The sequence below is a fragment of the Anguilla anguilla genome, chromosome 5, assembly GCF_013347855.1.
Source record: "Anguilla anguilla isolate fAngAng1 chromosome 5, fAngAng1.pri, whole genome shotgun sequence".
Lineage (NCBI taxonomy): Eukaryota > Metazoa > Chordata > Actinopteri > Anguilliformes > Anguillidae > Anguilla > Anguilla anguilla.
Genome location: NC_049205.1, coordinates 60,103,769 through 60,126,483, shown reverse-complemented (window position 1 = coordinate 60,126,483; position 22,715 = coordinate 60,103,769). Strand labels below are relative to the sequence as shown.

General features: G+C 49.2%; 2 protein-coding genes across 8 annotated transcripts in view; one reads left to right on the top strand and one right to left on the bottom strand.

The window, feature by feature from the left end:
• hydin (HYDIN axonemal central pair apparatus protein) overlaps positions 1-13,409 on the bottom strand; it is a 157,122-nt gene extending 143,713 nt beyond the window's left edge. Inside the window, exons 1-5 of the mRNA XM_035419534.1 lie at positions 13,151-13,409; positions 12,443-12,616; positions 10,816-10,941; positions 7,571-7,690; positions 2,274-2,408 (exon numbers count right to left, since the gene is read on the bottom strand). Coding sequence (XP_035275425.1) covers positions 2,274-2,408; positions 7,571-7,690; positions 10,816-10,941; positions 12,443-12,577 — 516 coding nt within the window. The 5' untranslated portion in view covers positions 12,578-12,616; positions 13,151-13,409. The remainder of the gene's footprint in view (positions 1-2,273; positions 2,409-7,570; positions 7,691-10,815; positions 10,942-12,442; positions 12,617-13,150) is intronic.
• Positions 13,007-18,110, top strand: cmtr2 (cap methyltransferase 2). Of its 7 annotated transcripts, none has more exons than XM_035416483.1 (2): positions 13,007-13,094; positions 14,893-18,110. In XM_035416483.1, exon 2 carries the CDS (start codon positions 14,914-14,916, stop codon positions 17,209-17,211), a length of 2,298 nt encoding a protein of 765 aa, XP_035272374.1. In that variant the 5' UTR covers positions 13,007-13,094; positions 14,893-14,913; the 3' UTR covers positions 17,212-18,110. The 7 variants fall into 7 exon arrangements, with proteins under 7 accessions (XP_035272374.1, XP_035272377.1, XP_035272371.1 ...); XM_035416486.1 differs by lacking the exon at positions 13,007-13,094 and adding an exon at positions 13,625-13,874; XM_035416480.1 differs by lacking the exon at positions 13,007-13,094 and adding an exon at positions 13,625-13,884.
• The last annotated feature ends 4,605 nt before the right edge of the window (positions 18,111-22,715 follow it).

Sequence of the window (22,715 nt, the reverse complement as noted above, 5' to 3'; positions counted from 1 at the left end):
GGGGCTGGGGGGACATCCCTCCCACTGGTCCCCCCCCCACTTCACTCTTTATTACTGAGGACCTAGAGGGAGGCACATTAGCAAGCATCGCGTTAAACGGGGTGCTGCTCTCTCTCTCTCTCTCTCATTTCCTCTCTCTCGCTCTCATTTCCCAATTCCCTCCTTGTCCCTCCCATCCTCTCTGTCTCTCTTGATCACATTCCATTTCTCTCTCTCCTGCTCTCTCCTATCCTCACTCTCTTCATTTCCTGTTTCTCTCTCTCTCTCTCTCTCTCCCTCATCCCATTTCTCTCCTTCTCCCTCGTCTCTCTCCCTCTTCCGCTCGTTTTTTTCCCCCTACCCATTTGTCAAACCGGGCTCTGATGGAGTTACCCTTCAGAGAAGCATTAAAGGAAGGAGTGTGTGTGTGTGTGAGTGTGTGAGTGTGAGTGTGTGAGTGTGAGTGAGAGTGTGTGTGTGTGTGCGCGCGTGTGTGTGTGTGTGTGTGTGCGCGCGCAGTAGAGCGAGTCTCCTCCGGTTTCATTAGAGGGCGGAATGACTGTATGAAAACCCCGCAGTAGACCCTCTGATATACGGCCCCTCAAATGGAGCCACAATGAACTGCTGAATAAATCTGTCCTCAGGGCACTTCCTCCAGCGCCTCCCACGGCCGGGTTTCCCCAAAACACTCATTTTACGAACTTTCAAAACTCAAATGCATTTAAAAAAATAAATAAAAAAAACTTATAGCCATTTCAACGGTTCCCTCTGTGACTGACACACACGGTGTCTCTCGATCAGGCCGCTCCTCAGACCAGCCGCTGTTTCCACGGAAATGGCCGCTCGGGCTCATCTCACGGCCCTATTGATTGGTTGGCAGACTCCCGCATCGCTTTCGGGGATCGATGCGGGGCCGCGGGGGGCGACGGCTGCAGGTCAGAACGTTCGCCCTCCTCGATTTCTCGAAGCCGGACAGGAGGGGGGGGGGGGGGGGGGGGGGGGGCAGTTTGGAGGCTGTTCCCTGAAAAGACACGATTGAGCGAACGTGCGCAGGAGCACGCCCAGTCACAGCGGAAACAGGAAGCGGCACGGACGAGCACGTTGCTACACGCACGCTGGGTTCCCCCCTCTGAGTCACAGCTCCCACCCGCCCCCCCCTCACCCTGATCATTAGATAACGCTAGCACAGGAGCCCTGGCGCTAATCAGGGTGGGGGCGGTGGACGAGGGGGCGGGGGTTGAGGGGCCGGGGGATGAGGGCCCGTGAGGGTGGGGAAGGGGGAGGATGGGGGGGGGGGGGCGGTGCTTATTAACAGAAAAAGAGGAGCTCGGTTGTTAGAGTAACACTGCTGTGCTCCAGTGACTTGACCTGTTCGGTTTTGGTCGCTGAATATTCTAACACAACAGGACTGCGGCACCAGAGACAGCAGAGACAGGGAGGAGCAGAGCAGCAGCCCACTCAGGCCAGGCAAGCGGAGCTAAACTGATTAAATCACAGGGATTACCAGTGCGGTCCAACGGTCAAGTATCTGCCTTCAGGCTCTGTGGCCCTGCAAACCCTGCGCAGTGTGACACATACAGGCCACCATACCCCTCTGCCCCTGCACTGTGTGACACATACAGGCCACCATACCCCTCTGCCCCTGCACTGTGTGACCCATACAGGCCACCATACCCCTCTGCCCCTGCAGTGTCTGACACATACAGGCCACCATACCCCTGTGCCCCTGTCCTGTGTGACCCATACAGGCCACCATACCCCTGTGCCCCTGTCCTGTGTCACACATACAGGCCACCATACCCCTCTGCCCCTGCACTGTGTGACACATACAGGCCACCATACCCCTCTGCCCCTGTCCTGTGTGACACATACAGTCCACCATACCCCTCTGCCCCTGCACTGTGTGACACACACAGGCCACCATACCCCTCTGCCCCTGTCCTGTATGACACATACAGGCCACCATACCCCCCTGCCCCTGCACTGTGTGACACATACAGACCACCATACCCCTCTGCCCCTGTCCTGTGTGACACATACAGGCCACCATACCCCTCTGCCCCTGCACTGTGTGACCCATACAGGCCACCATACCCCTCTGCCCCTGCACTGTGTGACACATACAGACCACCATACCCCTCTGCCCCTGTCCTGTGTGACACATACAGGCCACCATACCCCTCTGCCCCTGCACTGTGTGACACATACAGGCCACCATGCCCCTCTGCCCCTGCACTGTGTGACACACAAAGGCCACCATACCCCTGTTGTGTGTCCTATCCCAGGTGCCATACCTTGTTTTCCTGTGGAGTGAAGAGGATGGTGAAGGTGGAGGCCATGCCTGGGGCCACCTTGTTGCACACGTCCAGGGGGCTGACCACTTTGAAGTAAAGAGAGCCTTCCTCCACCACCTTCACCAGGCGAGGAATCTGGGGGCCAATCAGAAGCAAGCAAGTCAAAGATCAGAAACTGCGGTCTCCAGCACCAGCCGCTGCTCAGTTACACTGCACAGATGTTCAATTTGGCTGTTTCTAGGCCACATAGGAAGATGCCTAGGGCATCTGGGGGGGGGGGCATCCATCTAAGGGGGGGGGGCAAGGGTTCCGACTGTCTAGGGGGCACAAAACAAAGGGGGAAAAGCTCCAAACTGGAGCTCCGCCCACTGCTCCACACTGGAGCTCCGCCCACTGCTCCACAGTGTTACCTGTACCAGGCAGGGGGCGAACGGACGAACGGCCAGCCAGCGGTTGTGCCGCACACATCCCCCACGTTAAAGGCCACCGAGCGATGAGACAGGACATGTGATTTAATCAGGATACGCAGTGACACAGCGGACACTCCCCCCTCCCCCTCCCCCTCCCATCACACCAGACGTGCGTAGCATTCCAGGGGAATCCTGGGAAAGATGATTCACGCTCCCTCCAGCCAGGGGTTCCCTGCAGTCAGGGCAGCAGCTGTGTGAGAGAGGCCAGGCGCTCAGAGGAGAGAGGGTGTGAAGGCGCTCAGGAGGAGCACTCGAGACCCTAATGGGGCTTTTCCGCACGCTTAGCACACCCCAGCGCATCACATCAGACGTGTGTGAGGCTGGAACGTGAGCGGGAAGCGGAGGGCTCCTCTGGATACACTCGCGCGCACACACACACTCACACACACACACACACGCACGCACGCACGCACGCACGCACATGCAGACGCACACACACACACACACACACACACGCGCGCACACACGCACACACACACGCACACACACACGTACGCACGCACGCGCACACATGCACACGCATACGCGCACGCACACACACACACACACACACGCTGTGGTCTGCAGTGCTGAGAAGCAGAGGTCACATGACCAGTCACATGGCTGCATCAGGACAGCGGCATGCGAGGGACAGGGACACGGGGGCGGGGACGGCCGGAGAGCCGGGGGGGGGGGGGGGGACGTGGCGACAGGGAGAGTAAACAAGCCTCTGATTGGTCCACGGGGACTGGCGGGGGCGGTGGGGAGGTTTGCTTTCTCACACAGGTGCGAGGACGACAGCAAAACGGAGAGCTGAGAGATTTGGGGGGACGGTTCGCTGCCCCCACCGTCCCCCCAGTGCGGTCTTCACGGAAGGTCCCGGAAAGCGCCGGTGACAGTAGAGCGCCGCTGAGGACCGGGCGAGCAGCTGCACGCTTTAGCATTAGCGTGCGAGATGACACGCACGGGCGGTGGGACCTCCGTGTCCCTACCTCCCCCCCCCCCCGCCCGCCCGCCCGCCCCCACCAGCGGAACAACATGGGACAGGGTGCTGATGTCTCCCCATTTCAGACGGCCATCAAAAACAGCCGAAACGGGCAGTAAAGCATGTTGGGGGGTTCCCGGCAGATGAGTCCATCTGTCCCCCGGACGCAGGACAAGGAGACTGGACGGACGAGAGAGGCATAACAACCAGAGAGGAAATTTGGGGGAATTGTGTAACCGTTCGTCCAGCCGGTAGCCCAGAGCGCACACTTCCTCTGTGTTCGACTGTCATGCGCTTGTTTTTATCCAGGGCCTGTAGTCATACAGAATCTCAGTGTGTGTGTGTGTGGTGTTCCAGGATCAATAACCTCGCCTTATCCACGACGGAGCTAAAATGATGCACTGATCCTAGATCAGCACTTCCAACTCGGAGACGAATCACGAACATGATCCTGATTCGATCAGATGCGTTACACAGGAAGAAGGGCTGAAAGCTAGCAGTTTTTCCCGCTCTATCACTGAGCGGCGTCACTCAATGACAGACCCGGCGCGGTTCGAAACGCCTTTCCTGTACACGCCCGGCCTAACGGGTGATGAAGGTCTGGGAAACTGAATCATTCAGCCGAGTTAATGTTTGATGGAGGTTCCTCTTTTCCCCCTTAACTGGTGCGGGGGTCTCCAAAGCTGAGCACCGTGCTCAAAACCGAGAAGCGGAATTTTACAGTATTCCGACCGCTCAGGAACGCACAGTCCCGTTCTCTCACGGTTTCCCCACTCTCTCCTCCTCTTCTCTCTTTCTCTCTCAAATTAAATCCAGTTTTTTTTTTTTTTAAACCGCAGGACAGGCTGGCGTGTTGTTTACACAGATATGATGACAGAGAAGAGAATATTACTTTCAGCGATTAACCCTCTGTCATCTCACACCACACACTCCCAGCCCAGAATTAATAACAATCATGAAAAAAAATAGCACTATATATATATATATATATATATTTGTGCTGTCAGCTCTACCACGTTAGCCTTGTTACCCAAGATTTCCTTCTATTTTTACCTGGGTCCAATTAATCATTGAAGAAAAGTGTTCCTCGCTGATGAAGAGGTACTTGGGTCAGGAAGGGAAAATTCAACGAGGCAGAGACCGATGAACTCTGTTAATGCGCGCCTTCGTAAAGAATCGCACCCTCACAAGATATTCTGCCAGGGAGTTGGGTAGGTTTTTTAAAATGTTGCCATTGAATTAAAATTGCTCAAGCCAATGATTTATGTGTTTTTTTTGTTGTGCAGGATAATGTGTTGTAATAATAATGTCTGAAATGTTGTCAGTGGCCTTTCTCTTCTGCATGGTTACACTGCTGCTCATTGGGTTTACATGGTCTGCTGCCCAGGGGGTCTTTCTCTACTCACAGCCGACTGCTCCTCAGTGCGTTTGGTTCTGCTGAGAGCGTGGGTTAGCCTGCATGATAAACTCCTCACACCAAGCCTTAGCATTAACCTTCTCTCTCTCAACAATATTCACAAAAAATCTGAAACTCGCATAAATTAAATGTTGCAATTATTCTCTCTCTCACTCTCCCTCCCTCTCTCTCTCTCTCAACTCTCCTTCTCCGTTTCTCCCTCCCTCTCTCTTTCTGCAGTAATTACATGCCTGAGTCTAATTGAGTTGACAGTGGGGGGGGGGACGCTTTAATCTCATTCCAGCACAATCGGCTCTAATGAGGTGTTTTCAGTCATTGGGGGGGGGGGGGGGGGGAAGGAATGATGATGAACAGCACATGCACTTTTTCCCCTCCCTGCTCTCTGTTCCATAGCGTACGACGCTCAGCTAACAGCTAATCGGCACGCTGTCACATACAGAGGCTCCGCGGACGCTATGGTGATGCTTCCGTGTCGACTAGCATTACATTACATTAACATTACATTCATTTGGCAGACGCTTTTATCCAAAGCGACATACAAAAAGTGAATTTCATGGCCGTAGACAACTGCTAAACACGGGTTCAGTAAGGTACAATACTTATTTTGTACAGCTATTTCTAGCCGAGAACAGTGAACACTATTCTGGCCTAACATCTGCAAAGCCAACTAGGCAGAAGAATAAGCTACAGTATTAGGACAAATACAAATTACCAAGAAGTGCTGGGTGGGGCAACATGTAACAAGTGACAGGAAAAAATGTTAGCATCTCGTAACATTTAGCGTTTCACACACACAGTTTGGTGTCTGTTGCAACACCGTCCCTGACAGGACGAAAAGGTTTTGCCATTTCCTGAAATAACATGCTGCAATTCAGTTATAGTATACTTAAATATCGGGGGATGCTGCAAATATATTGTCCAGGATGTGCCAATATATTATCACTTCTTGCTCAATATATTCTGTTGGTTATGATCATATACTGTATATCCCACTGAGGGGTCTCAAAACAGAAATTACTATATGATAGCAAATATATTTTGCAATATATATTTATAGATCATGCAATATATTCCTCAATAAAAAATTACAACACAGTATAACTATGTTTCAAGAAACGGTTTCTTATTCCACAAATAAGTCATTATGTCTTGATATCGTTATGTGTCATTGAATAGGGAAAATATTATCAAAGCCTTTCATATAAAAAAATAAAAATGAAAACTAAAGAATGCCGAAAGACTACAATATACTGGATTTCTTCATACGTGTATATGGGGGGGAAAAAAAATATCGCAAAAGGAACTAAATTTTACGGCACAGGCTTCTCTTCCTGGTGTATTGTGCTGTCACTGTTAGCGACCAGTGAAAAGAACGTTCTGGTACCGGCTGACAGACGAGCGATTCTTCTCCTCCATCACTCTCGCGTCTCTCCGATGGTGTCTAACGCTTCTGTGAATTCCCCGTGACGGACTCAACACAGGAAGTCATCAATATCACTGGGAGACCGTCTTCCTGCGTCACCGAGACAACGAGATGGAGCGGTCTGCGTGTAATGAACCCCTCAGTGGGCAAATAAATAAATAAACAAATAAATAAAGCGTGAGAGAGAGAGGAGACAAAAACTGCCAGAAATTGTTTGGTATAGGTACTGTGATGTGAGAATTGTTTCCACACCAGGGGGGGGGGGGAAATCTTTTCAAACCAAAACCCACACCTGTGAAATATTTTGGAGTTAATCAAACCCTCAGATCAATATTGTGCTGGCTGCTGGACTTGCTACTAACCTCTTGACTTTTGTTTTGTGGTGAGAGGGGGCTGTGGGGGGGGGGGGGGGGGAAGTTACAGGGAGACACAGACAACATGAATGACTGGCTCATCGCTGCAGTCCCCCCGCCCACCAATATCCTGATTTATTTGTGAAAGTACCCCTGGGAGGCAGGAAGGTTTGGACCTTTTACCTCACACACACAGTGTAATTGCTCATTAGAGGGCCCCACCTGTTGGGTCCTTGTGGCCCTCTGGCTCGCAATTAACGACGGGAGGGGAAGTCAGGTGTGCCGAGAAACGCCCTCGTCCAATTACCGCACCTGAGGGACCGCAGCCAGTGCCCCCACCCCCTCACTCGACAATGCTGACCCCTCCCTCGGGGACATCCTGACACTCAGAAAATCCTGCACCCACCACTCCCCTCCCCACCCCCACCCCCCCCCCCCACTCGACAATGCTGACCCCTCCCTTGGGGACATCCTGACACTCAGAAAATCCTGCACCCACCACTCCCCTGCCCTGCCCTCCCCTCCCTCCCACCCCCCCCCCCACTCGACAATGCTGACCCCTCCCTCGGGGACATCCTGACACTCCTGAAAATCCTGCACCCACCACTCCCCTCCCCTCCCCTCCCCGCCCCCCCCCCACCCCCCCGACCCCCCCACCCCACCGCCTCACCTTGTCATTGTTCCGGAGCACCAGCGGGACCTGGTAAGTCTCCGAGGGGGAGCAGTTCTGGAAGACCACCTCCGAGGGGAAGGGCTGGAACATGGGCTGGTCCACGTCCACCGAGGAGGACTGCAGCGCGCCGGGGAGAGAGAGAGAGAGAGAGAGAGAGAGAGAGAGAGCGATTATCGTTTATCCATACCGGGGCTATCCATATTAGACTTTTGCAGAGAGAGAGAGAGGGCCCTGAAGGATATCACTATCGGATTACACAGCTGGTGGGGGGGGGGGGGGAGGGGGGGCTCTTTGAACAAACTGTTATATAACAGCCTCAAATTGTGCCTGGAAGTATCTGAACCAAACTAATGGTGATTAGCATACACCGTCTACTCAAAAGGACTGGTGATTTGTGACTCCAGATTCCGATCGGGCGCAGAAAACTGGCAGGCTGGCGGTTTTCAAAGCGCCTCCCCGGTCAAATCTTCCAGCTATTAGTTAAAAAAAAAAAATCAAAAATGAAATGGAGAGGGGATGGTTTATCTCTGAGCACTTGATGTTGGACAGATCGTTTGCAGCTTAAATGCGGCAGGGGCTGCGTGTCGATATCTCCCTCAGTGGACGGAGGGCTGGTGTCAGGCTGTCGGCCCACGAGTGTGTTAATCAAAGACTCAGCCTGAATGGAGCTTATCAGGGTCCATCTACTGCCAACGGCTGGGCGGGGCTGTGTGTGTGTGTGTGTGTGTGTGTGTGTGTGTGTGTGTGCGTTAGTGGGTGTGTGTGTGTGTGTGGGGGTGTGCGTTAGTGGGTGTGTGTGTGTGTGGGGGTGTGTGTGTATGTGTGTGTGTGGGGGTGTGCGTTAGTGGGTGTGTGTGTGTGTGTGGGGGTGTGCGTTAGTGGGTGTGTGTGTGGGGGTGTGTGTGTATGTGTGTGTGTGGGGATGTGCGTTAGTGGGTGTGTGTGTGTGTGTGGGGGTGTGCGTTAGTGGGTGTGTGTGTGTGTGTGGGGGTGTGCGTTAGTGGGTGTGTGTGTGGGGGTGTGCACGCATCGGTCTTCAGTTGCTCCCTCTCCCCTGTTGCAAGCTATTGTGCGGCATTTGCCAGCTCCAGAGGGAGTGAGAGAGCGCTCCTTTGTAGTGACAGGGGAGAATAGGACAGCCAAACCTGCAGCCCTCAAGATGAGGAAGACCCCAAACCCCACCAGCACCACACCCTCCCTACCTCTTCTCCTCCCTCATCCTCCTCCTCTTCCTCCTTCATCCCTCCTCCATCCACTCACATTTTGTCCATTTGATGAAGTCAGGCTGCCTGTAATTAGTTGCATTGGTGCTGTTTCCAGCAGCTGCAGGCAAACACTGCACCAGATAGGGGGGGTAGCGAAGCCACCGTGACAGACCGACTTTCAGTCACTTCCTTTATCTGACTAACCTGAGACCGGCTGCGATTAAGCAACCTCTTCAATAGAATGAGTTCACCTCCCAACCCTCCACTAAAGACTCCACCGGAAATCTCCACGAAAGAAATAGAGAGGGGAGAGAAAGAGGAAGAGAAAAATAAAGTGAGAGAGAGCGAGAGAGAGAGAGGTGAAGCCACATCATTCTCCTACTTCCTTCCCCATTTAAATCAACCACATCAGACCCGGGTTGTCACCAAGACCGGCTGCCAGATCTTCAGATCTGACCCAAGCCCAGTACCAGGAAGGGCAAGACCGGGACAGCCCGATCACATGTCAAGTGGCAGAACTGCTGGTTCAATTCCATTTCAATTCAGTCACTCCAGGAAATGACATGAATATTCAATTCAGTTCATATCCCCATAGAAGATTATGGCCACTTCACACAATTCCTCAACTGAATTTACATTTGTCTCCTGAACTGACCGAATCAAAATTGATTGACTGTGAGCCAGCCAGATAAGCCCATTACATATTCACATGTGAATTTACGACAAAGGCCAGATAAGTTCAAGAACAGCTGACACAGCAGACTTCATACAGCAGAGATAATAAATTTACTAATTTAACCTGACATAATAGTGCCAGTACTGTTAAACAGCTAGCTAGCTAGCTAGCTAATGTTCAGCTACTGCGGCTAATTAACGAGCCGTATATATTTTCTGACGCTGATCAATAAACCCAACAAAAGAAGATTTGGAGAAAAAGTGTTTCAGCCGAAGGGATCACCGCAGAGCTCCGCGAATCGCGCTTCTCTCCGAAAGAACGGCGTGAGCTTCCTTCTCATCTGTGCGTGATGACAGCACGCGTGGCCCGGCAGTGACAGGCATTAATATGCGTGACGGCTGCTTCTGTTATGCCACTGCAGCACATTTATCCTAGAAAGCATTCAACCATTCTGTCTCTGACAGGAAAGAGGGTACCTTTTTTTGTTTTTTTTCCTCAGGCCTTATACATTCAAACATACACCAAGGACATGAATCTCCTTTTTTTTTTTTTTTTAATGTATTTTTTTTTTTTTTTTTTTATATGCCGTCCTGAAAGACTTCGTCTCCTCACAGGAGACAAGCCACCGTGTTGACACGTTCTCTTAGCGATACACCACAAAGCTAAGATGTAGCAACACAGCAACAGCAACACAGACAGCTTCATGTGAAGTGCTGTCAAGCAGTCAGAACAAACACATAACGGTCCCAGGAGAGTTAGGGATCTATGCAAAGCCGCTCGCCTCATTTCCTATTCACATCCAAATTAAACGGAGCAGAATAAGGATCCAAAACAGCAGGTTTCTCACCAGCATCTTTCCTCTAAAGCTGCACCAAATGCGCGTGTCTTTGTGTAGGCGCACGGGGAGCTGGAATGCAGGATTTTATGTTTTTGAGGTACCTGCGCAAACCCAACTGATTAATCATGTTTTGCAATCCATGTGAAACAATCTATGACACATGCGGACACTGACATTGAGCTATAAGGAGTAGGACATCCCTAACTTTTAGAGAGAGAGACAGAGACTGAGAGAGAGAGAAAGACGAAGAGAGAGATCGACAGAGAGAGAGAAAGATGAGACAGAGAGACCGACAGAGAGAGAGAGAGAGAGAAAGATGGAGACAGAGAGACCAATAGAGAGAGAGAGAGAGAAAGATGGACAGAGAAAGACAAAGAGAGTGAAAGATGGAGAGAGTCAGACAGACAGAGACAGAGGGAGACGGAGAGAGAGAGACAGACAGAAAGAGAGAGAGAGAGAGAGAGAAAGACAGGGAGAGAATTAGGCTGTGGGTATGAACGTATCCACGCGTGGCAGGCTTCACCTTCTGGTGAGTGGTCTCGCTCATGTCCAAGAGCTCCAGGATGCGAGGGGGACACATCTGGTGCGTGCTGGCCAGTCGCTGCTCTGTGGACAGGCTCATCTCCTGGGCAAACGCGGACGGAGTCAGCTGGAACCAGACACGGTTAAACACGGTTAGTCCAGACACCTGTGAGCGAAGCAGCGTAAACTAGGCCACAGCTTCAACAAAAAAAAAAAAAAAAAAAAAAAAAAAAAACAGGTATTGCTGCCGCCCATGACGGCAAGCCAGGTAAGTAGGTCAACCTGGTTGGGTTGTGTGCAATATTCCATACACTGCTGTTTGCCCTACCCGAAAAGATACAGAACTTGTACACAGGAACGGTGAAGAGATCTACTGTGCCTTATGTGCCAGTTAAAGAGCACGCAGTCTGCGCCAGTGTGCTACATTTCACATTTCTGTCTGTGCCAAAACGTTATTCCAAATGAATTTCCTTAAATAACATCGCAAGTTAACAATTTATCATGCTGTATTTATGTTTCTCAGTGGGGGGAAAAAATGACACGGAGAAGACCGGATGCATGCGCACGCACACACGTGCACACCCCCCACACGTGCACACCCCCCACGCGCGCACAGCAGTGGTGTAAAGACACGCGGGTAGTACATCGTGCCGTCACGTTCCCCGGGAACGTCTCTGCCTCCCCAGAGCGGCGGCCCGGTGTGGCTTTTAAAACTCCGCTCCCCGTCTATTTTTCTCAAAAATGGCGAGGATCTCCGTCGTCCCCTCAGAGGGGAAAACACCAAACCGCACTTTCAGAAGTCGGAGACTGGACAGATTTCATCTCAGAATATAAATGAATAATGAAGAAGGGGGGGGGGGGATACGTTTAATTTTTAATACCTGCCAGTTATTTGTGCGTTCGCAAAATACAGCCCTCTCCATAATTTAAACACAACAGAAAATTTCAACCCCCTCCAACTTGCGCTGTACTGATAAAACAGGAAAAGACCAGCACGGCCATGTTCTGGGATGCAGACTTCTCACGGTTTTCAAAGGGAGGCTCAAGCTGCATCAGACCTCTAGAATGAACAGCCTAACTCATTTCCACTGGACCAGGAAAGGCTCCTGAGTTTGTATTAGCGGTACTAGCATCAGGCAGCATTACAAAATGAGCATCCTGTCCCTTGAAAGAATGAGAAAGCACAATTAGGTTACTTTTTAATACTGTTTTTTGTTTGTTTGTTTTTATTTTGGTTTTTTATATAGTTGTGGAAAGGATATATTTGTACCAGAGCAGACAGTTAGGAATTTTCCATTTCTATTTCAGGAAGTAGGTGATGGAAACTCACTGTATTGGGACTGTAGCATTATAGTAAGTTGTGTGTGTGTGTGTATGTGTGGGTGTCTGTGAGGTGTGGTGAGAGGTCACTGATGCGAGTGCTACTTGTTGGGGGGGGGGGGGGGGGTATCACAGGAACAACACCAATTTATAGGGTAATTAACCTGAATTATTTCCAATTGCAAATGTGGATTTTTACACATATACAAATGTTAGCCAGTCTGGGAGAAAGAGTGCTTGTTACAGGTGAAATCCTTCTGAAAATTTAATAGGAATATTGGAACACAATTCCAAAAGGGTCAACTTACTCTGAAGGGTCGGTCTTCGTGTTTGACGAGTTTGGGGTTTCGAGGTGCTACCACTTTGCTCTTGAACCCCTCTGGCATTTTCGGGGACAAACTTTGCAGAGTGCTGGACGCCGCCAACACTTTGGAGGTCGGCATTTTTTTTAAAAACCTTCCCGCCTTTTGTAATCACCTCATCTAGGAATACAAAATGAATTCATGAATTACCCAATTCTGAGCAGCCTACCCCATTTTGTCATGAAGTAATGAGTTGGTAGGTTAATCTAAACAGCCTAATTTAATCACTGAGAGAAGTGAATTATTAGCTGCATAATTGTCAGCTTGGTAATTAGACTACATTACCTCCACGTGAGCGGAAAAAGACTCGTTAATTTTCTCAAGAAAGGGGGGAACATAATGCGTTATTGTGAATTAGTTCACATTTTTGAAAGAACCAACATGATTCCCACGTTGCTAACTTGACGTTACAGTTTTCCTTCATGCAAGGAATAATCATTGAAATTAGATATGTTGCAAACTATAGCCTACAATTTATGCCACACAATTGAAAAATACCTTAGGTCAGTTGTCAGGTAGCTAACGTTAGCCAGGTATTACAACTAAACCTTCTGTTACCACGGTTTACGAATACGGCAAGTAAATAGCAAATTAACTTGTAAGTCCATATCGACATAAATTGCTTTCTCGTTGATAAAGGGCAGATATACTTACAAATGTTTTTCTTTCTTCAGTTCTTCTTTCTGTATGTGAGCATGTGTATCTGCAACAGTGTTTCATCGTATCACTGAGTTTGGTGGTTACCATGGCAGTGTTTGCCTTGAGTCCCAGTAAACCGGCAGTTGGTTGGACCCTGTGCGAGCTCTTGAGTGCGTTTTCTTCGGTGGGATCCATGCTCAAAGTTTTGAGGAGCTGAATCTTAGCAACAGATTTGGAGGAGATCCAAATTGTGTTGACCCTTGTTTCGGAGAAACGACCTGTTTGAGAATCTTACTGGGATGAAGATGGGAATGGGTATCACTAATTGTAGATCGGTCATGGATGGGGTTCCTCGTTTTTTTATGTTTTTGCTTTCTTGGAACTGATAACTAAAGTCAAAAAGCAAGCCAACTGACGGTAGAAGCCTACAGTTTTATAGATGCTAAACGGGAAACTAGCGTTATAACTAGACATCTTCACAATTTGTAGAATAGACCTCACGATCGATTTAAATAAAGTTACGTATTCTTTTAGTGTTCATTAATATGCAATCATTTAAACGTTAATATTTGATTAGCTATCTTCTAATTGCTGTTCCTGGATCAGCTTGCGATTTGTTTACATTATGTTTGGCTGGGGATTAATGTTCTCAATAAACTGACCCTGGATCGTTTCTCGGGGACTGAAAGCGCATCGCACACCACGTGGGTCTGGACGTCACGATGTTTGTTTTGATACTGTACGTTATCGTAAGTTATCTGGTTATTCGTACTCGCTTGCTGGTCAGGTTAACACGAATTTATTTGGTAATACAAGGTAACCACCGTTAAAGAAGGTGGGTTTACCGTATCGTGGGTAAGACCGCCATTGTAAATAAGAATTTGTTCTTAATGACTTGCCTGGTGAAATAAAGGTGAAATAAATAAATAAAAATGAACTCGGAAATAACCAACCGGATAGCATACACCCCGGGTATATCGGTAAACTAGCCAGCAAGCTAGCTTAGTTATGTAGGCCCAGTACAACGCCTCGTACTTTCCTAGAGTGTTTCTTCGTTTAAAGTGTTCTATCCTCGGTTTGGAAGACCTCTACCGAGGATATTGCTAAGCGCTTAACGTAAATGTTTCGAAAATACAAATGGCTTGTTTTTAAATACTAATGACAGATGTACTGATGTATAGATGCTGTTAACTATTTTATAGAACATCGGAATACGTTGTCAGTTTTGAGATTTTGCTAGCTTTGTGTGCTACATTGTGTTGAACCTGTTCGTATTGGCGGTTAGGCACCTAGTTAAACGAATTCACCGTTCTAATAATTTCCAGTTAATGTATTGTCTTTGAGCATATCTTGGTTGTTTATCCGTATATTACGTTTGTAAGGACCACTAATAATTATAATACTGTCTACGCGTTAATTAATTGAAAGTGAAAGTACCCTGCTTAACAAGTTTTCTTGCCGGTGAGACGCAGCTGCTTTGATTATCAAGCTAGTTAGTCTTAGCTACGTAATCCAAGTCATTTTGTCAGTATGTAAACTTAAGCAAATTAATTTTTACATCACGTAAGACAGTATACGCAGGCAGTTTGGCTGTTGGTACAAATTATTATTATGTGTTGTGAATTTATATTTATTAAATTATTGCGCGAACTAAGCTGTGTGTAACTGTCACATGAAAGTATCAAAATGCTTATTTGGCAGGTTGTATCATTTCTGAGGAAAACCTTTTTTAACATTTTTTAAAATGTTTTATACAGACAGCCTACTCTGCGGGGAAGATGAGCCGAAGACGTGGTGTAAGGAAAAAAATCTTCACCGAAAACAGAGCTGACCCGATCTTCTTCAGCACAGACATCGAAAGCGAAATTCAGGAGCTTTTCAACAAAACTACCACCTATTCAAAACCTGCGTCGGGGGAATGGGTCATCCCAGACCCCAATCAGGCTCTGAGGTACGACCCCCAGCAGCACCCTCGTCTGCAGGCTCTGAAAGAGTCCCTGAACGCGGTGAAGGACCAGCTCAGCGACAAGAACCTGGAGGTCTGGCACCAGCACACATCCTTCACCAACAGGGCCGGGAAGATCATCGCGCACGTGCGCGCAGCCGCCAACGCCGAAATCTGCACCCAGGCCTGGTGCAAGTTCTATGAGATCCTGGGCACCTTCGGCCTGGTCCCGTACGGGGCCCTGCAGAGCGGGGAGCTCAACTCTGTCCACCTGTGCGAGGCCCCTGGGGCCTTCATCGCCAGCCTGAACCACTACCTCAGGTCCAACTCCGTGCACTGCGACTGGACGTGGGCGGCCAACACCCTCAACCCCTACCACGAGGCCAACGACAACGGCGCCATGATCGCGGACGACCGCCTCATCGCCAACACCCTGCCCTGGTGGTTCTTCGGCTCCGACGACACCGGCGACCTCATGACGCAGGAGTACCTGCTGGAGCTGCAGGGCTTCACGCGCAACATGCGCACGGTGGACCTGGTGACGGCGGACGGCAGCTTCGACTGCCAGGCCAACCCGGACGAGCAGGAGAGCCTGGTGGCGCCGCTGCACTACTGCGAGGCGGTGGCCGCCCTCCTGCTGCTGAGCCCCGGCGGCTCCTTCGTGCTGAAGGCGTTCACCCTGTACGAGCACTCCTCCGTCTGCCTGCTCTACCTGCTCAACTGCTGCTTCCGCGCCGTCCACGTGTTCAAGCCGGCCACCAGCAAGGCGGGGAACTCCGAGGTCTACGTCGTCTGCCTGGACTACTGCGGCAAGGACGACGTCAAGCCCCTCCTCTCCAAAATGATCCGGAATTTCGGCCCGGACATCGCCGGCCGGGGGGCCCTCTTCCCCAACAGCCTCATTCCGGAGTCTTTCCTGCGGCAGCACGAGCAGATCTGCACCTACTTCCACACGCACCAGGTGCAGACCATCACGGAGAACTTGCGGCTGTTCGAGGCCATGGGCGCTCTGAAGAGGGGGAGGCTGAATCTGCTGAGGGACCACGCCGTGCAGGTGTACATGGAGCGCTTCCGGGTGCAGCACGTCTCCCGGAGCGAGTGGCTGTCCAAAAATTTGGTCCCGGCCTGCAGCGCGAACGGCAAGCTGTTCAACAGCAGGAAGCAGGCCGGGACCTTCAACGAGAGAAAAAAGCTCCAGACTCTGGACTGGATGGAGAAGGTGGGCCGGGGCTCCTGCAGAGCTTCAGTCGAAGAGCACGTCGCAGAGGCTGTTGGGAAGGATTGCCTGTTGGCGGGGCCGACGGACGACTGCAGCATGGACGCTTGGCACGTCTTAGTGGGCACCGCCATACCCAAGGTCAGAAGTTCACCCTTCTGTGACTTGGACCTGCTGAACCACTTGAACGAAGCCCTGGAACAGAGCGGGGTGACCAAGGACGACGGACCGCGCGTCCCCTCCTGCGGCTCCTGCCGCGTCTTAACTCCCGAGTCCATCCTGTCGGAAGCGGTCGGCCTCCACCGCGGCCGGCTTCTCCACGGCGCGGGCGGCCAGAAGCTCCACTGCCTGGTGGTTGGGAGTCCGCGCCTGGCAGGTTGCCTGCCCCAAACCGACGAGCTGCACTTGGAGTGCTCTGAGGGACCCGCGCCCCCCGACGCAGGCCGCGGGACCTTGCATGACGGGGAGCCCCAGTACCAGCGGGAGCTCCTGGCCTGCGTCCTGCGCGCGCTTCGCCGCCTCCGGACGGGGGGCACCCTCGTCCTCCCCCTCGTCTCCGCCTTCACCCGCTTCACGGCCGGCCTGGTCTTCGCCCTGCACCAGTGCTTCCGCTCCGTCACCTTCAGGTGCCCCGCCCCCGCCGACGCCCTGGGCGCCGTCGCCGTCCTCCTGTGCGCCGACTACTGCTGCGTCCCCGACGACTGGGTCCTGCGGTTCCTGGGGGAGATGCACAGCAAGATGCCGGACTCCCCCCAGCCTGCCAGCCCGCGCCAGGTCCTGCAGTTCGTTCCCATGGATGTCCTCCTCAAGGGGCCACTGCCAGAGTTCCTTTGGACCATGAACACGACCATCGCCCGGTACAGGCTGCACCTGCTGGTTCAGGCTAAGCAGCACTCCATCAAGGCAACCGCCTGAGTTGGACTTTGAGGTTGCCAGATTGTGGCCTTACTCCTTGTTTGCACTGCCATTCCTGATTTACATTATTCTGCTGGAAAAGACTGTCCTCTATAGCTGTTATTAGAATACAAGGTGGGAAAGCAACACACTAGAGGAAAAAGCATTTGTTTTGCATTATATAAATGAATTGCATCCAGACTGGAGGGATGGCCTGACTCAAAGTTTAGGCCACTATGCAATATTGTCAGGTTTCTTTTCTATCATTTTTTAAAGGTTGTGCGTAAAAAGTTTTGTACAGTATGTTTGATGTGGGGATCACTGTTACACACTACAGATCTTTGGTGTTTAAGAATCCATATTCCATTAAACCTGATGGTCGTAGAGCCTTAATAAATGTAAATGATTCTAAAGGTGTTTTATTTTTTTTACATGTATTGCGCACCATAAAGTTTTAAGAATTGATTCATTTTTTAAAGAACAGAATGTGGGGAAGACACCTATTAGTAATTCCTTTTTTTAATCTTAATTTGTCTAAATTGTTATTGGCTCCAGAGTTTGGTCAGAAAATGCCTTTAGTTCCCTGAGGGAACCAAACTTTCTTATGATTTTCAAAGGGTTTTTGTTGGGACAAAGTAGTCTTTTTTTTTTTTCTCTTATCAAAACTGCTGTTATCAGAGTTGTAATATTCTTAAGGAAAATCACTGGGAGAAGTTGCCTGAAATGAATTCAAAAGAGGAGTCCAAAAAATTAGGAGTTTTTTATATTTTGGTTGTGTATTCACTCTAGTATGTCCTCAGGTTGTGTTTCCTGAAAAACCACCAAAGCAGAATATGAATGAACAAACGTTGTATGTAAATAAATCTATGTGTATGAAAATGTAAGCATTTGATAAAACGCTTTCTGGTCATCAAATCGCACTGCTCTTGTTTTGTCCATTTCCCACAAGTTTAACAGTTTGCAACTTTTGACACCACAATGGGTGTTCACAGTCAAGGGTTCTGCATTGGCACCTCAGGGGTCCTACAATAGAGCACAGCTGTCGAAATAATTCTAGGAGTTTGCTTGCCTTCTAAACCCAATGGTAAAAAAATGTATATATATGTAAAAGTTTCCTAATGCATAGGCCTCGTTTTTTCCTCGGATGGATTATGCTTTATGTCCCTATGTCCCTATGTCCCTAATGAAGGTAGTGGAACGAGTGTGTGTGTGTCTGTGTGTGTGTGTGCGCGCGTGCGCGTGCGCATGCATGCCCAGATAATGAGAGTGGATGAAAATAAAAAAAGAGAAAATAGTTTTTTTTTTTTTTTCCTTCCCCGGTAGATGAAATGCGAAGTGGTGAAGAGCAGCCGGAAGCCCTCGCGATTGCGAGAACTGCGTTCGTTCCACGGCGAGGTTGTGCGAGCGGCGCTCTGCGCCCCAGCGGAGAGGCCATTTTGAGCTCGGCGCTTCTCTGATCAAACTGGTGTCAAACTGCGTGTGATTAGAAGCGCCTGATGGATGGTCCGTGCTGTGTAAGGTCACACGGCCCAGTGCATCACATGCTCCCCACCGGCTGGAGGGCTTCGTCCACCAAGGCTTCCCAAACAGTGACAGTATGCCGACCCGCCTATAACAATAGAAATATCCAGTGTAAAAGTCAAAATAATCATCGCAGAGTAATACTAATAATTTAATAGTATTTTGAGTAGTACTTGTCTTCTGCTATGTCTATTAAATTACGTTTTATGTTTTAAATAACTGTTACTTTTCACAAAGCGTTATTTAAAACTAGACTTACACCAGGCTTATCTGATGATAAATGTGCAGCAATCTCCTCAATTCAGTGCAGTAACCTGGCTGATGAATGTTTTCTTCTTCTGTTTGATTCATTCGCTGGTAAAAGACTCTTTCAGCTGCTTCCCCGAGAAATTACTATTTAAAAAAAAAAAACACTATGAGAGCTGTGCTCTGGGAGCCGGTGTAGACAACACATGTACAGCAATAGGCAACTGAGAGAAAACAAACAAGATAAATAATGAATCAGAAAGAGATCTCCTAGCACATTATGTGCCAAAGCCAAATGAAAATTTCTGTTAGTGTTGTGATATGTGATGTTTTTTTTTGCAAATATATATATATATAATTTTTATTTATTCATTTCAAAGAAGCTTACTGTTGTAACAGACTTGTGTTAGGGCTCATTGTTTAGTCAAGTAATAAGCAGTGACTGATTGAGGGCTTCAGATATTAATTGAAGTGGATCATTGTTGAGGCAGCTGAAAATCAGATTAAACGTCAATGACCAGCGATATCTCATTGAGCTGCTAATTAGTAGAATTAGGTGTGCCAAATTAGGATTGAAATGAAAACCTGTAGGACCGTAGATCTCCAGGAACGGGGGTTGAGCAGCCCTGCTCTATGGAGACACAGAGGAAGCCTTTCTTCTGAGAGTGTGGAGGCTTCTGTGCTGCTAGAAAATTGGCCTCTGTAATGCTGTGCTTTGGGTTTTGTGTGTTTTATTATTTTTTACATGGGAGAGTTATGTTCACCTGGGTGACCAGTGCTTCCCAGGTGTCATGCTTGTAGAGCTCAGCGTTCATAGGATCCCAGCAACCTTCCACCTGGCTGCCATGTTTCTTCTCAGAACCCTGTACCTCAACCTGCCCAACAGGACAGCTGACCAATGGCAACACAGCTACCGAACTCTGGTCCAATGTGAATCCAGGAACAGAACACCTGACCAATGGCAACAGAGCGATCAAACTGTGGTCCAGTGTCAGTGTGGTCAGTGTAGCTGATAGCGAGAGTTATGCTAAAGTGAAAAGGGCTGTTTTACAAGCCTACGAACAGGTTCCTCAAGCTTATCGCCAACTATTCAGAATGTTGCGAAAATCTGATAAGCATTACTATTACATTCATCTGTGTGAATCTGAACAGTGCGTGCCTGTAGGGGATGGTAAGAACCATTCTTTTAGCGGATGCTGCTACAACACCGTTCTCTCCTTGTCCTGCAGTGGCACTGCGGGGCGAGGAGGAGGCTCTTGGTCCTGATGATTCTGTGTTACTGGGGTGTCTGCAAAATTCTGAGTCGTTGGCTGTCTTGGATGACCCGTTGGAGTATTTATCTGTTAATAGGCGCACTGAACTGATTGATCTGATTAAAGCTTATTCATCTTTGTTTTCAGATACACCCACGCGAACTTGCCTGATAGAGCATGACATTGATGTTGGCGATTCTGAGCCCATCCGTCAACGTTTCTTCCGTGTCTCATTTGCCAAGTGTGCTCATATTGACTCTGAAGTTCACTATACGCTGGAGAATGGTATAGCCGAGCCTTCTTTCTCTAGCTGGGCTTCTCCCTGTATTTTGGTGAATAAACCAGAGGGGTCATTTAGATTCTGTAAAGATTATCGTAAAGTGAATAGTGTGACAAAACCAGATTCGTTCCCCCTTCCGCGTATGGAGGATTGTGTTACATCATGAAACCTATGCACTTGTTGTACGTCGCTCTGGATAAGAGCGTCTGCTAAATGCCTATAATGTAATGTAATGTAATGTGTTGATCAGGTCGGAGCTGCTAGGCTCGTTAGGAAATTTGATTTACTTAAGGGATACCGGCAGGTGCCTTTGACGCCTAGGGCAAGGGAAATATCCGCCTTTATCACACCCACAGGACTGTATTCCTATTCTGTTATGGGTTTTGGGCTCAGAAACGCACCCGCCACGTCCCAATGACTCATGAATAAGGTAGTCTCCGGCCCGGCTGGTTGTGCTGTCTATCTGGACGATGTCGCGGTCTACAGTGACGCCTGGGAGGATACGCATGTCCCGCGTAACGTGCTCTGTTTGACCGTTCGGCTTGGGCGTGTTTAACTGTCAATTTGGCAAAAGTGTGAGGTCGCTAAGGCGACAGTGACCCACCTGGGAAAAGTGGTTGGTCAGGGTCAGGGGGCTCCCAGTCCGTGCCAAGGTGTTCGCTATTGACCGATACCCGGCTCCTTCTACCGAAAAAGAGCTGTCGTGCTTTCTCGGTGTGGTGGGGTACCACCGTGGGTTTTGTGAGAACTTTTCCACGGCGGTGGCTCCACTTACTGACTTATTGAAAGCCGAAGCGCAGTTTGTCTGGTCTCCTGTGTGTCAGCAAGCTTTTCGAGAACGTCAGGTTTCTCTCCTTAGCTCCACCCCTGTTCTGGCTGCTCCTCGTTTGGGTTCGCCCTTCAAACTTCAGGTGGGCGCTAGTAATGTAGGGGGCAGGTGCTGTGCTGCTCCAGGAGGATGAGAACGGTGTTGATAGGCCTGCTAGTTATTTCTCTGAGAAGTTTTAACAGTTACCAGTTGAACTACTCCGTTATTGAGGAAGAATGAATAATAATAATAAACCTTTATTTGACTAGGAAGTCACATTGAGATTAAAACCTCTTTTACAAGTGAGACCTAGACAAGACAGGGCCAACGCAGTATAAAACAGCATGCAAAACAACAACAATGACAACAGTATCACACAGAATAACACAACCAACATGATAAAATACATAAACTAAAACGGTGTTTAATAAGTTTGGGGTTTAAAACAAGAACAAGTCACAGACAAAATATCAATTGTCCGTCTTTTAAAATCTGGTAACGAGATGAGACAGTAGAAGTGCTCGCACTGATTTGGATGCTTCAGCACTTTGAGGTGTACGTGGGGTCCGGTGTTGTTCCTCTCGTGGTCTGCTCCGACCACAACCCCCTGACTTTTCTGAAGTCTATGCATTGTCCCAACCGGCGGATAATGCGTTGGTGTTTGTTTCTGCAGGCCTCTCACCTTGACGTTCGCCCCGTTAAGGTCAAGTGAAAATGTGGTGGCGGACGCGCTGGCGGACGAACTCTGCTGACGGGGTGGATTCCACAGTAACCACCCGACTGGCATGTCCATCATCATACAAACCCAGAAATGAGACTCTGCCACTTGACTAAATGACACCTGAGTCACACCAAGGGTTTGCTTCATTCGTACAAAAACGATATTTATTTCATTTAAGAATGTCCACGGATGAATGATGGAGCCGGATGTGAGGTATATTGATTTATTGAATGGGCAGAAAAATGCCTCCGCACAATATGCAGTAAGGTAACACAATCAAGGACAGCGTAACCCGCTGTAGCGTTGCAACACTGGACTGTGGAGGAAGTCTTGCCTCTAACACCCCTCCATCCCCCTTCCTACACTGCGAAGACATCATTACCAAAATCAAACATCCCCCAGGCACAACAAAACCTAGGCCAACTCACCGTTTGTGATTATGGGTTGAGCAACAACCACCACAAATTCACTGAGCTTTTGGTTTGGCTGCTTGCAAGCATTTTCTGACGCAAGAGTTCAGCTTAGGAAGTTATGATGATACTGAGAAAGAATGACACAGTTGGTGTAGTGGGCGGTTTGCAGATACCATCATTGGTTACGGCAAACCGTCTGTCTCATCAGTACTCTCACAATGTACAGATGTGATGGGATCTCAGATGTCTCATTGCATTACATTTATTTGGCAGACACCTTTAT

Bases quoted from the DNA above. Each gene is read 5' to 3' on its own strand.
- cmtr2 (XM_035416480.1), top strand. From the start codon at position 13,858: ATGTTTGTTTTGATACTGTACGTTATC. The intron at 13,885-14,892 runs GTAAGTTATCTG...TGTTTTATACAG, and splicing joins TTTTGATACTGTACGTTATC to ACAGCCTACTCTGCGGGGAA.